Raw genomic sequence first — 14,464 nt, forward strand, 5'->3', positions numbered from 1 at the left:
TTTAAGAAATGTTATCTATGAAGACTGTAATACTAGTAATGCCTCCATATTCACCATTGAAAAGAAGCCAAGAATTCTTCTGAGGGTAATATTCCTATAACTATAATCACAAATACTTGACTGAACTTACTTATAATACCCAACATAGAAGACAATATGGAAGATAGTTGAAACGCTAAAAAGTCCCGCTAATCCAATCCCATAAATTGTAGCTGCCAACTGGTGCAGATCAGAACGGCTAGCCATGACCATCATTACAGCCCCATATACAGCTGGCAGTACAAACACCTGTGAATTACAGAACATATACATACCATTTACCATAAAAATTAAAAAATCTTGCAAGATTAATCAAAGTGATGCAACCTTCACCTGCATACTTTACTATTTCAAAATTCTGAATATATGTAAAATGGAGAGGAATACACTATAGTAATTCCATCCTGAAAGGAAATTACACCTCATTCTTCAATAATTTCTTACTCTATCTCACAAGGGTATTCCTAATTGGACTGAAGGAGATTTAACTTACTCATTAAACCACTCCTTGTATTCACAGGGTTCTATCCCCTACCTTCTCATGTTTACCATCATTTCACACCGTTCCATCATTCCCTTTTGTATTTGCTACCAGTATGCTGATAGTTTTAATATACACAATTTTTCCTTAATATTTCTTTTCTAGTTTCTGAATTCAACAGCACTTTTTACATAACCTTTAATGTTAATCAGGTTTTGGTATCTTGTCTAAAGCTGGAGTTTCTGAAAATGTCAAAACTACAAATAAACCTAATGAGTTTTTAAAAGGTTAAAACTACAAGTGAAGTAAATAGCAGTGTAAGGTTCCAAATTATATTTCCTCCCCAATAGTACTTACCAAGTAATTACATTGCTTATAGTTTCAACTTGTCAGCAGGTCAAATTTTGATATTTGCAGGTAGCACTAAAAATTAGTATTGTGTAAGTGACTTGACCCTGCCCACTTTCGGGGTAAGAGGGGCACAACTCAGCCAAGAGCTTGATTTGTTTGTACCCTTAAGTCCATAAGAGGGGAGGAGGGAGAGCTCTAATTTGTGAATTACAGTAGTACCTCGAGATACGAAATTAATCCGTTCCGAGGCGCCCTTCGTATCATGAGGTTTTCGTATCTTGGACCACATTTTACATGTAAAATGGCTAATCCGTTCCAAGCCCTCCACAAACACCCCAGTAAATTAAATTTCCAGGCTTAAAACACATGTTCTAGGGTTACGATGCCGATCCGACGGAAGAAATATGACTCCAAAAAGGCAAAATACTGTACATACTTGAGTAATGTTCAACTGCATGTAATGTTCAACCCCATTTTTACTGCATATATTAGGACTTTAGCATATGTCCCTTAGCAATAAGCCTAGCCTATGTTAGCGGTTGCTACTGTAGCCTAGTCTATGATTCTGACATCTAAACATAAGAAGCTAGAAGCTTACAATATGCCAATAAAATGTATAAATAATCAGTATGTACTCATTTCAAATCATTATTAACCCTTAAACGCCGAGTGGACGTATTTTACGTTGACATTTTTTGTCTCTCGGGTGCTGACTAGACATATTTTACGTCGACATACAAAAGTTTTTTTTTAAATTCGCAGAAAAATACTTATAGGCCTATCAGCCGAAAACTCTTGAATCGCGCGCCTTGGGGGATGCTGAGAGTTCACGGATCAAGGTGTTGTTTTGTTTACAATCATTACGCAGGCGCACAAGTGCGAATTTCTTTCTTGCCGCACTAAAAAGCATCGGTGACACATCTCGGAAATTATTTTGTCACTTTGACATAATTTTTGTACCATTTTAAATTAGCAGTTACATGGAGTATAATATATGAAAATGTGTGCATTTTTTTGTAGAATACAACAAAAAAATATTCATGATTGTAGCTTTTATCAGTTTGAGATATTTTCATATAAATAACGATAAGTGCCAAAATTTCAACCTTCGGTCAACTTTGACTTTACCAAAATGGTAGAAAACGCAATTGTAAGCTAAAACTCTTATATTTTAGTAATATTCAATCATTTACCTTCATTTTGCAACAAATTGGAAGTCTCTAGCACAATATTTCGATTTATGGTGAATTTATGAAAAAACTTTTTCCTTACGTCCGCGCGGTAACTCTTCCGAAAAAAATCATACATGCGATAGTGGTAATGTTTGCACCATTTTAAAATTAGCCGTTACATAAAGTTTTATATATGGAAATGTGCACAATTTCATGCACAATACAACTAAAAACAACCCATGGTTGTAGCTTTTATCAGTTTTGAAATATTTTCATATAAAAAATGATAAGTGACAAATTTTCAACCTTCGGTCAACTTTGACTCTACCAAAATGGTTGAAAAACGCAATTGAAAGCTAAAACTCTTATATTGTAGCAATGTTCAATCATTTACCTTCATTTTGCAACAAATTGGAAGTCTCTAGCACAATATTTCGATTTATGGTGAATTTATGAAAAAAATGTTATTGTTATAATACAATTAAGTTTGTTCATACTTACCTGGCAGATATATATATAGCTGTATTTTCTGACGTCTGACAGAATTTCAAAACTCGCGGCACACGCAGTGGGCGGCCAGGTGGTAGTACCCATTCCCGCCGCTGGAAGGCGGATATCAGGAACCATTCCCATTTTCTATTCATATTTTATCCATGCCACTGTCTCCTGAGGGGAGGAGGGTGGGCACCCTAATTATATATATCTGCCAGGTAAGTATGAACAAACTTAATTGTATTATAACAATAACATTTTGTTCATGAAACTTACCTGTCAGATATATATATAGCTGAATCCCACCTTCGGATGGTGGGAAGAGACAGAATAGGATTTTTAGGAACTTAAATTAAGTAGATGATGTACATCTTGGTTCCTTACCTGTAAGCAAAGTAGACTCTGTGATTACTGTCACTTAAGCCTGCTTCTGCTTTAATCAGAGTTGCCAGCCAGGTGGAGACCTGTAGTGCTGGTGCGCTCTGGATGCTCTGTCAACGGGGACGTGACCTCAACGTGACAAGACCATCGAGCCAAACATATGAGGGCTACCAAGCAACTGACCACCACCTGACCAACTAACCAAAAAACCCCTGACAGTTAATCTAAAGAGAAGGAGATTTTCACAGAAGATCTCACCATCAACCAAAAAACACAACAATAAAACTAACCTATTCTAAGCTAAGGGATAGGGAGAGAGCTACCCTTCAGCCCCCCAAAAACTGTGTCCGCAGAAATGTATGGCCCCAAAGAACTACAGTTCTCGTAAAATCGTTCTCACATCCCGAAGGTAATGTGAGGCGAATACGGAATTGCTCCTCCAAAAGGTGCTATCAAGGATATCCTTGATAGACATATTCCTTTGGAAGGCAAGAGAGGTAGCTACGGCTCTGACTTTGTGAGCTTTCACTTGTAAGAGGCTCAAATCAGTCTTTTTGCAAGATGAATGAGCCTCTTTAATGACGTCCCTCAGAAAGAAAGCCACAGCATTCTTTGACAAAGGCAATTCTGGTCTTTTCACCGAGCACCAGAGATTACCTGAGGGACCTCTTACCTCTTTAGTTCTGTGAATATAGAACTTGAGAGCCCTGACAGGGCACAGGGCTCTCTCTGGTTCTTGACCCACGAGACTCGACATACCTTTGATCTCAAAGCTCTTGGGCCAAGGGTTAGACGGGTTCTCATTCTTAGCCAAGAAAGTTGGACTCAACGAGCAGACAGCGTTGTCCCCCTTGAAGCCCACTTGGCTACTGAACGCTTGGATTTCACTAACTCTCTTCGCCGTCGCCAGAGAAGTTAAAAAAAGTGCTTTCTTCGTCAAGTTCCGTAGAGACGCTTCGTGGAGAGGCTCAAAAGGACTTGACATTAAATGTTTAAGAACCACATCGAGGTTCCAAGAAGGCGGTCTCGCTTGTGGAATCTTGGTGGTTTCAAATGATCTCAAGAGGTCGTGGAGATCCTTGTTGTCAGAGAGGTCCAGTCCTCTGTGTCGAAAAACGGCCGACAACATACTTTTATATCCCTTAATGGTCGGGACTGCCAATTTTTGCACATTTCGTAGGAAAAGCAAAAAATCGGCTATCTGGTTCACAGAGGTCGTGGAAGAGGAAATTCCTTCCTTTCTGCACCATGCCCTGAAGGAGGCCCACTTTGATTGGTAAACAGCTCTTGAAGAGGCTCTTCTAGCATTAGCGATTGCTCTCTCAGCTGCTTTCGAAAAACCTCTCGCCAACTTTTCGATAGTCTGAACACAGTCAGATCCAGAGCGGAGAGGTTTTGGTGATACCTTTCGAAATGAGGTTGTTTGAGTAGATCTCTCCTCCAGGGCAATGTCCTTGGGAAGTCCACAAGGAATGTCAAGACCTCTGTGAACCATTCTCTTGCTGGCCACATCGGGGCGATCAGGGTCAACCTTGTCCCTTCTGAAGCTGCGAACTTCCTCATGACTTCCCCCATGATCTTGAATGGAGGAAAAGCGTAAAGGTCTAAGCCTGTCCAACTCCAGAGCAATGCATCCACCGCAATTGCTCCTGGATCCAGGACCGGGGAGCAATACAGAGGAAGCCTCTTCGTCCTCGACGTCGCGAACAGGTCGACTAGAGGACGTCCCCACAACTTCCATAGTTGTTGACACACTTCTTGGTGTAAGTGGGCCACTCTGTTGGCAGATTTGATCTTGTCGACTGAGAAGGTCCGCCCCGACGTTCTGTACCCCTGCGATGAATCTCGTCAGAATCTTGATCTGCTTCACATCTGCCCATAGCAGAACTTCCCTTGCCAGGTGAAAAAGGGATCGGGAGTGAGTTCCTCCCTGATTCTTCAGATATGCAAGGGCTTTGTGTGCTGTCCGAGTTGACTTGGATGACCTTTGCCCTGTCACTTTGTCTTCTACAAGAACTGCAGCGACAGGAAGATCGCTGCTAGTTCTTTCACATTGATGTGCCAGGCTACCTGTTCCCCTCTCCAGGAGCCTGACACTTCCTCCCCTCCTAGTGTTGCTCCCCAACTGGAAATGGAAGCGTCTGAAAACAACACTAGGTCGGGGCTCAGAAGATTTAGGGATAAGCCTTCTCGCAACTTCTGAGGGTCGAGCCACCATCTTAAGTGGCCTTTCACTGTATTTGAGATCTTCAAGATCGCATTCAGATCCTCCTTGGCTTTCCATTCTTCCACTAGGAAAAATTGAAGAGGCCTGAGGTGCAGTCTTCCCAAGGAGACAAACTTTTCCAGCGAGGAAAATGGTGCCCAGCAGGACTCATCCATTCCCTCGCCGAGCAAGTCTCTCTCCCTAGGAAGGCTGAGACTTCTCTAAGCCTAGACGCTGACGTTCCTGGGACGGAAATGCCCGAAAAGCCACTGAATCCATCTGAATCCCCAGATACACGATGGACTGTGTCGGGGTCAGATGTGACTTTTCGGAGTTGACTAAAAGTCCCAGGGACTTTGCTAAGGCTAAAGTTGATTGAAGGTCCTTCAGACATTTTCCTTTCGACGACGCTCTGATCAACCAATCGTCGAGGTATAGGAATATTCTGATCCCTGAAGAATGTAACCACCTCGCTACATTCTTCATTATTACGGTAAAGACCATCGGGGCCGAGCTGAGACCGAAACAAAGGGCTCTGAATTGCCATACTCTGTTTCCTAAGACGAATCTCAGGTACTTCCTTGAAAGAGGGTGGACGGGAACGTGAAAGTACGCGTCTTGCAGGTCTAGGGACACCATCCAGTCGCCAGGTCTCAAGGCTCCTAGCACTGACTGAGACGTCTCCATCTTGAACTTGCTTTTTTCTACAAAAAGATTGAGCCTGCTTACATCCAGGACTGGGCGCCAACCCGACTACTGCTTCGGTACCAGGAAAATCCTGTTGTAGAAGCCTGGTGACCCCAGGTCCACGACTTGCTCCACCGCTCTTTTTTCGATCATCTGATCTAAAAGATCGAAAAGGATGCGTTTCTTCTCTCCCTGATAAGACGGGGAAAGGTCTCTGGGAGTTGATGTTAGAGGAGGAGGATGCATAAAGGGGATCTTGTACCCTTGCTCTACGATCTTGAGAGTCCAAGGGTCCGCCCCTCTCTGTCTCCATGCATCCGCAAAAAACTTCAGTCTGGCCCCGACTGGCGTCTGAAGGACATGATCTTCATTTGGTTGACTTAGGTTTAAAGGAAGCTCTTCCTCTTGAAAGTCCTCTCCCTCGAGGAGCTGCTCTCGAGGGAGGAGCTCCGCGAAAGGGTTTAACTTTCTTCGGAGGTCTCACAAACGATGATGTAGAAGGAACTGCTGGACACCTCGAGGACTGTGCTAAAAGGTCCTGGGTCGCCTTCTCCTGCAAACTAGTCGCTAGATCTTTTACCATCGTCTGGAAGGAGATGGTCCGAAAGAGGAGAAAAGAGCAATTCCGCTTTCTGAGCGGGAGTAACCGACTTTGCGGTGAAATTACAAAGAAGAGCTCTTTTCTTAAGGAAAGCTGTTCCAAAGTGCGAAACTAGCTCTTCCGAACCATCCCTGACGGCCTTGTCCATACATGACAACACACTGGACAGCTCCCCCAGACTGAGAGAGTCAGGGCTTCTAGATTGAAGGTCCAGAACTCCCAAGCACCAGTCCAAGAAGTTGAAGACTCCCAACGTGCGCAGCAGTCCTTTCAAGTGGTGGTCCGTCTCCGAAGGAGTCCAGGACACCTTTGCAGCTGATAAGAGGGACCTCCTCTGGGCGTCCACTAAGCTGGAGAAGTCCCCAAGTGCAGACGAAGGAACCTTCACACCCACGTCTTCCTTGGTCTCATACCAAACGCCTCCTTTCCCGGCGAGTCTAGAGGGTGGAAGGGCGAAAGTCGTCTTGCCCTGATCCTTCCTTCGAGTCATGAAGTCCTGGAGCTTCTTGAAAGCCCTCTTGGTTGAAAGAGAAGTCTTCATTTCAACAAACTCCGGTGTCTTGAATGACTTGGAAGACGAAAGTTGCGAGGGAGGAGACCTAGGAGCTGCCGGCTGAAACTTGTCCCCAAAGGACGAACGTAACAGCCGCACAAGAACCTTATAGTCCGAGACAGACGAAACCAAAGGAGGTTCCTCTTCCACTGAGCTCGCTGGACTACTATGTTCCCCTTCTTCTCTAAGAGGAACCGGTGATCGTCCATCCGGAGAGGGCGTACGTCCAGCAGGTCTAGGCTTAAACAAAGACTTCCGCTGCTTAGAAGTTGACGCTTCAGGCACGGACTCGTCCTTACGATGATCTTTAACACTTGCAGAAGGAAGAACGTCTTGGGTGCGTCGAGCGTCCTGTGAAACGACGGAGGCTGCCTTACTTCTAACTGAAGATAACTTATGCTTCTTGATAGCACTACTTCTAAGAAACTCATGGGGAGACACGTCTCTCCGAGCGTCCACACGAGCGTCCTGACGAGAGGCCTCAAAAGCGTCCCGCTTCTCGTGAAAAGCGTCCTGCTTAGCATGGAAAGCGTCCTGCTGAGCGTCCTCGAAAGCGTCCTACCTTGTTCGAAAAGCGTCCTGCTTAGAACGGAAAGCGTCCTGCCGAGCGTCCTCAAAAGCGTCCTGACGAAAGCGAAAAGCATCCTGCTGAGCGCAAGCTATATCAGGAGAACTAGATCGGCGATGATCCGAAGGCGGGGAAAGAGACGAACGAGGAGAGAGAGAAGGAGACTGCTTCGTCCTCTTGACGGGCAGCCTGACGTCCTTTCTCCGCTTAGGCTCGACTGCTGCTGGGCGAGTCCTCTGAGCCATAAGGGTAGAAATCTGGTCCTGAAGGGACAAAAGAATATTCTTCGTAGGTGACGAACTAGAAGGGGCAGGACTGAACCTGCGAGAAGGCGAGGGGCGAGGGGACGCCTCCTTTTTTCTCACAGGTACAGCTACCTGTTTCTCAGGGATACGCGCCTGTGCGCGCAACCCGGTGTCCTCGTCGGAAGAGATTTTACCTCTCTTCTGAGGAGGAAAAGCGTCATAAGCGTCCTCCGAAGAAAGTGGCGATGCAGGACGTGAAGCGTCCTTTTCAGCGGACGAGAGTCTCTCCGAGCGCTCCACCCCTTGCGCGGGGAGGACGCTTCGGAGGACGAAAAAAAACAGTCTTTAAGGATTGCGCGCCCACGTGCGCGCTCCTTGACAGCCTGGGACTTTGCAACAAGGCCTGCCGAAGGGACGCCAGATCAGTGGGGAGCCCCCGTAACCCTCTTGCGGCTTTCGACATACCCTCTCCCTGAGTCCTGGGAGTCCGATAGAGGTCTCAGCCTAGAGGCATTATGGGGCCGATCTGACGCCCCCTCCACAACACTAGGGGCACGATCACAAACTTTCACAGGGCCAGTTTCCAAGGCCAACACTTTAGATTCAAGAGTGCGCAGAGACTCGAGAATCAGAGAAAGGGCATTACCTTCTCCAGACACAGAAACAGGGCCCGAAGGCAACATCACAGGTTTAGGTGAAACAAAATCTACCGGTGTTAGAGGAGGAGAAATGTTACATTCCTTACCTTTTGTAGAACTGCTCCTAGAGGAAGCTCTCCTGACTATCACGCTCCAATTTACGCCGATAGGTCTCATACATCTTCCATCCATCATCTGTCAAATCCTTGCATTCATTGCACCGATCATCAACCAAACAAACATGCCCCCTGCATTCCATATAACTGTGTGAGGATCAACTGAAGGTTTAAGAAGCCTCACCTTACATTCACTCCTCACACACACTCTGAAACTCCCTGTACTTGATCCTGACATCATGTACACAGAAAAGCCAATCCAAATTCAAAAAACAGTCCACTATTACGCGTGCCAATCCAACAATCCAGAGTCGATAACCAAAAGTCAATCCAGATACTTAGAAGCGAGATAATCCAAAAATCCTAGACGGAGGTACTGCAAACAGTTGTTTACAGCACCAGCGACAGAAAAAATATGAATAGAAAATGGGAATGGTTCCTGATATCCACCTTCCAGCGGCGGGAATGGGTACTACCACCTGGCCGCCCACTGCGTGTGCCGCGAGTTTTGAAATTCTGTCGGACGTCAGAAAATACAGCTATATATATATCTGACAGGTAAGTTTCATGAACAAAATAACATTTTCTTTACATCCGCGAGGTAACTCTTCCGAAAAAATCATATGTGCGATTGTGGTAATGTTTGCACCATTTTAAATTAGCCGTTACATAAAGTTTTATATATGAAAATGTGTGCAACTTCATTTAGAATATAATTAAAAATAACTGAAGGTTGTAGCTTTCCTCATTTTCGAAATATTTGCATATAAATCACGATAAATAGAAAAAAAACCACGTTCGGTCAACTTTGACTCTACCAAAATGGTAGAAAAACGCAATTGTAAGCTAAAACTCTTACATTCTAATAATATTCAGTCATTTATCTTCATCTTGAAACAAATTCGAAGTCTCTAGCACAATATTTAGATTTATGGTGAATTAAAAAAAATTCCTTCCCTACTCGCGCGCATTATCCGCCACAAATCTCCGAAATGTGTACGTTACATTCTCGGAATATTTGCTCCGTTTCATATTAGGCATGTCAGAGTTTTATATATGAAAATGTGCGCAATTTCATGTAGAATAAAACGGAAAATATTTGAAGGTTGTAGCTTTTCTAATTTCCGAAATAATTGCATATAAAAAAAATATATATAAAAATTCGACATTCGGTCAACTTTAAATCGTCAGATATGGTCGAAAACTGCAATTGTAAGCTAATACTCTTACAGTGTAGTAATATTCAATCATTTGTCTTCATTTTGAAAGAAATTGGAAGTCTCTAGGACAATATTTAGATTTATGGTGAATTTTTGAACAAAACATTTTTGTATGTCAGCGCGTTACGAATTCATGCATCATTTTGTGATAATATTATATCTATGTTGCTTTGATCGTTTTACAATGTGTTATATACCAAAATGATTGCAATTTATTGTACAATACAACAACAACAAATTAACTCGTTAGCTTTAACTGTTTTGCTCTCAGCGCGATTTGAATACAATTATATATGAAATTTTGTTTTCGCGCTATATCACATTATTTATATATGATAATGATATTTTTTTCATTTCTGATGGTTACATACTAAACTTCAGGCAATGACAAAAAAAAGGAGCCAAAAATGAACTCTTAATCTTGAAAACTAAGCGCGCTGTGATTTTTTGAAAAAAATATTTTTTCCGCTTCGGCGCTCACTCCGAGACTGCCTCGGCATAAGGGAGAGGATTTTTATCATACCCTTTCGGCGTAAGAGGGTTAAACTGTATATACTACTAGTATGTACTACATACCTGTAAATAAAGTGTATTAGTGTACATGGTACAAGAAATACTGTACGTACATACGTACATATGTAGTAAAATGTGGAATCTTATCTTTTGAGTGAGGCGATCTCCGAAAGTGGCAACAGAGGAGGAGGACAAATGGCAGAAAACTTGAACACTTAACTTTACGAAACACAATAAAAAATGACAGGAAACATTAACACTGAACTTTACGAAACACATTAACAAATGGCACAAAAAAGGGATTTTGACGAAGGAAAAATCTATTTCTGGGCAAGGGTTCGTGTCGCCCAGTGAAATATAATCCTTAAGTTCATTATTTCTAGGTAAATGATACTAACATTATACCAGAGAAAAAATAAATTCAGGAGGATGTCAAAATAACTGACTCGCTCACCCTAAATAAAAAGAGGGTGTCGGTATGGTATCTGGGGCGAGTGAGACCACTACCATGAACCTCTTGTCATTTAGAATTCTCCTTCATGAAAATCCCCCTCCTGAAAGAGCTGATACACAGTCGGAGTCTGCGACTACTACTGCTACGCTGCCCACCACGCCGATTGCAGCGCCTCTGGTGGCCATCCTTGTCGTTAGATGCCAATCTTGGGCTGCAGGGCGGGGCATAGGGGGGGGATTTCACTGGGCGACACGAACCCTTGCCCAGAAATAGATTTTTCCTTCGTCAAAATCCCTTTTCTGGGCTCAGTTCGTGTCTCTTCGTGAAATAGTACCAGAGAAATAGCACAAGACTGCTGGACATGTGCCCAGCTGTTTCTCTGAGAGAAGCCTCTTGCTCAGAGGAGATACTTGATAGCCTCCAACCGTGGAGAGAGAGGGATTCTACTGACTGGTGGAACCTTTCCGCATGGGGCTGACACAGATGTCTCCAAGAGAGAATCTCCCTCAGAACCTCTGACAACACACCAGCAGATCTGGAAACCATTCCGCCTGAGGCCACACAGGGACTACGTACCAGTCATCCTGAGACCCTGTTAACTCATCAGCCTGTTCAGAACCTGACGGAGCAAACAAAACGGAGGGAAGGCATACACCTACAGGTTGTCCCAGGGATGTTGGAATGCGTCCTCTGCCAATGCTAAAGGATCTGGAACTACTGAACAGAACACCTCCAGCTTCCTGTTGAAGCATGTTGCAAAAAGGTCCAACATGAGTCTCCCCCAAATCTGGAAAAGCTTGTCTGCCACCACTTGATGAAGGGACCACTCTGTGTCTAGGATCTGATCCCGGCGACCGAGTTTGTCTGCGACCATCTTCCGTTTCCCTGGGATATACCTGGCTGAGAGCTCTACGGAATTGCTGACCGCCAACTGGTGAAGCTCGACGGTCAAGGCGTGAAGTTGATGTGAAACCAGGCCTCCCTGTTTGTTCACATAGGTTACCACCTTGGTGTTGTCCAACATGAGAACGACAGAATGACCCTCTACCTTCCCCCGAAACTCCTTCAGACCCAGGAAAGCTGCCTTCAACTCCGAGACGTTGATATGTTGCTGCTTGTCCTCCAAACTCCAAACGGCTGAAGCGATGTGGCCGCCTAAATGAGCGCCCCCAACCTGTGAGAACAGAAGGAAGTCAGGTGGGAGAGAACGCAGAGGGACACCCATCAACAGATTCTGGTCGTCCAACCACCAACAAAGGTCTTCTCTCACTGAATGGTCACAGGTGTGGTGAACGTACGTACGTGAGATGGGGGGAAACTTGAACACTTGAGATCGAAGGAGAATCCCTTAAGAGTCGAACTCTTGGAAGCACCAGAGAGAGAGGCAGGCAAACACTCCAACTGCACCAACTCCGTGCTCATTACCTTTGACCTCTTGACAAGCGCCTTGAAATCTTTACGGCGACGAATAGGCCTTGGAGAAGAAGGAGCACTAACATCACATGCACGGGCAGGGGAGGTTGCAACACGCTCGTGATGTGCATGGATGGGTGTGTGTGTGTGTGTGTGTGTGTGTGTGGTGTGTGTTGTGTTGTTGTGTTGTGGGGGGGGGGGGGGGTGGGGGGGGGGGGGCGGGGGGGGGGAGGGGGGGGGGGGGGGGGGTTGGGGGGGGGGGGGGGGGCACACACGCTTGAGATTTGAGGCGGAGGATGAAGCATCTCCTGCAGAACACTCACCACTAACACTGCCCGAAACAACAGCACTTTCGGGAACACGTCCGCATTGTTCCTCCCTCGAAGGCGAAGGAAGGGCAAAGTCCTTAGCCTTCTAACGCTTGATATGCCGACGGGGCGTAGAGGGGGAAGAGGGAGAGGAAGACGGCACTAGTTTCTTATGCGCACTCTTCTCAGAAGGCGGGGACGAAGCAACACGTTTCCTACCAGTCCTCCCAACTGATAAGGCAGCCAACTTCACATCCAATACAGAGCCCAACCTCTGAAGCACTGCCTGGCATATGACCTCAGACTGATATGCCAGAGAAGGCTCCGATGACAAGGAAGGGAGATGTAGTGAACTGGGCAGTAGTGATGATGTCACAGCTGAGAAAGGCGGATCAGAGGAGACGACTGGGAGAGATGTCATCGATGTGAGTGACGTCACAAGCGGCGGTGACGTCACGGCTTCCCCTCGGTGCGAGGGGGAAAGAGACGCCACTGGTGGAGGAATACACAAAGACGGACCCTGTGACGTCATCAACGGGGCTGACGCCGCACTGTCACTCCGACTCGAAGCAGCGGCAGACACTGCCAGAGCAATACAAGATGGCCGACTGCTGCTACCCACGAAGACGAGGCCGGGAGGAGGGGGGATGGTCTGTCCACAACAGGAAGTGGGGGTGCGAGCCTCCACAAAATGCGCTAGCAACCCCTCGTAGGACGGGGTACCCCTAGCCCAAGCGTCTTCCAAATTGCCGCCATTTTGGACGCCTCCGAGTCAGGAAGAGAAGAGACTGATGAAAAAGCCTCACCCTTCTCGGGAACCAAATAAACTCCCGGGGAAGAAGGGGCTACATTACAAACATTACACTGGCGGCCTCCCGATACTTTCATCAACGAATCAATGGAAGAAAAGGAAGGAGATGCAGGGACAACGCTACTATGAGGGTTGGCTACCGCGGAAGATGAAACATCTGGAATAGGCGCAAACCCTTCCCAAGTAGGAAGAGTCGAAACCCTCCGATGTTCTCTCTTGCCATAAAACGACCTCCACTGCTCCTTAGGCCATGCCCGGGATTCCATGCAAGGATTCGTAATAGTACAAAAATTAGAACGACACCTATGCATGTGATGTGAGGGTCGGTCGCTGCCGAAGCCAAAAAACGAGAACACGGAAAACCTGGAACTCCGGGGCACATGCTCTGACGCCAAGAAGGAGCAGAAGAAGCCATAATACCAGCCAAACACACACACACACTAAAAGAAACGAAACAGGCAATGAACCGGGAAAAGGCAAAGAAAGACGAAACACAACTCTCGCCCAGGCGGTCAAAAGAAAAGACTGGCGTAGCGGCGTCGTCCTTGACCACTCCCTAAACCAAGCTGCGCATGCGTTGCCAGATATCACAAGATTCCTTGCTTTCATCTGCTTTTTAACTAGATCCAGCTGGGGGCTAGAAATTATCCTATTGTTAAGACCGAAGGTTTGTTCGCGTATGAACAATCATGGGTCTTGGGGTATTTATAACTGCGAATGTGGGCTAATTATAAGCGATGGGATTGTGATGAAAAAACTATGAACAGAACTGACAAGAACAACACAAACCCTTCGAAATAATCAGCTCAGCTTGCTGTTCATGCTGATCTTTAACAAATCTTACAAGGAGAAAAAATGGACAAGACTTTACCCCATGTGTGACCATGTTGGCCCAGTGTTCCACATTTGTAGGCTGGTAAGCTGCACGGCCTAAAGCAATAGAATTCATCCACACTGGCCTGTTGGAAGAGAAAATACATCAAATGTTACTTTGCAAGGCAAAAAATTGAGAAATACAGTAATAATAAGTGAAATTATATACTAGTGCAGTACAAGTAAATATACCTTCTATACATTACATGTCTTTTCCTACAGAAGTTTAGTTATATGATACTTATGGCATGAAGTCAGAATCAATAGAAAAACTGCAAGTTTCAAGAATACAGCATGAATCAGTTGCAAGACAGGTGGTCTTCTTCTCATATTAGATGATGA

At 45.2% G+C, this 14,464-nt stretch overlaps 1 protein-coding gene across 5 annotated transcripts in view; it reads right to left on the bottom strand.

Annotated features, from left to right (window-relative positions):
* Positions 1–14,464, bottom strand: part of LOC135216994 (monocyte to macrophage differentiation factor 2-like) — a 291,269-nt gene that overhangs the window by 246,117 nt on the left and 30,688 nt on the right. For all 5 annotated transcript variants that reach the window (XM_064252549.1, XM_064252550.1, XM_064252552.1 and 2 more), the window contains exons 2-3: positions 14,121–14,208; positions 131–288 (exon numbers count right to left, since the gene is read on the bottom strand). In XM_064252549.1, coding sequence (XP_064108619.1) covers positions 131–288; positions 14,121–14,208 — 246 coding nt within the window. The remainder of the gene's footprint in view (positions 1–130; positions 289–14,120; positions 14,209–14,464) is intronic.

The sequence above is a fragment of the Macrobrachium nipponense genome, chromosome 7, assembly GCF_015104395.2.
Source record: "Macrobrachium nipponense isolate FS-2020 chromosome 7, ASM1510439v2, whole genome shotgun sequence".
Taxonomy (NCBI): Eukaryota; Metazoa; Arthropoda; class Malacostraca; order Decapoda; family Palaemonidae; genus Macrobrachium; species Macrobrachium nipponense.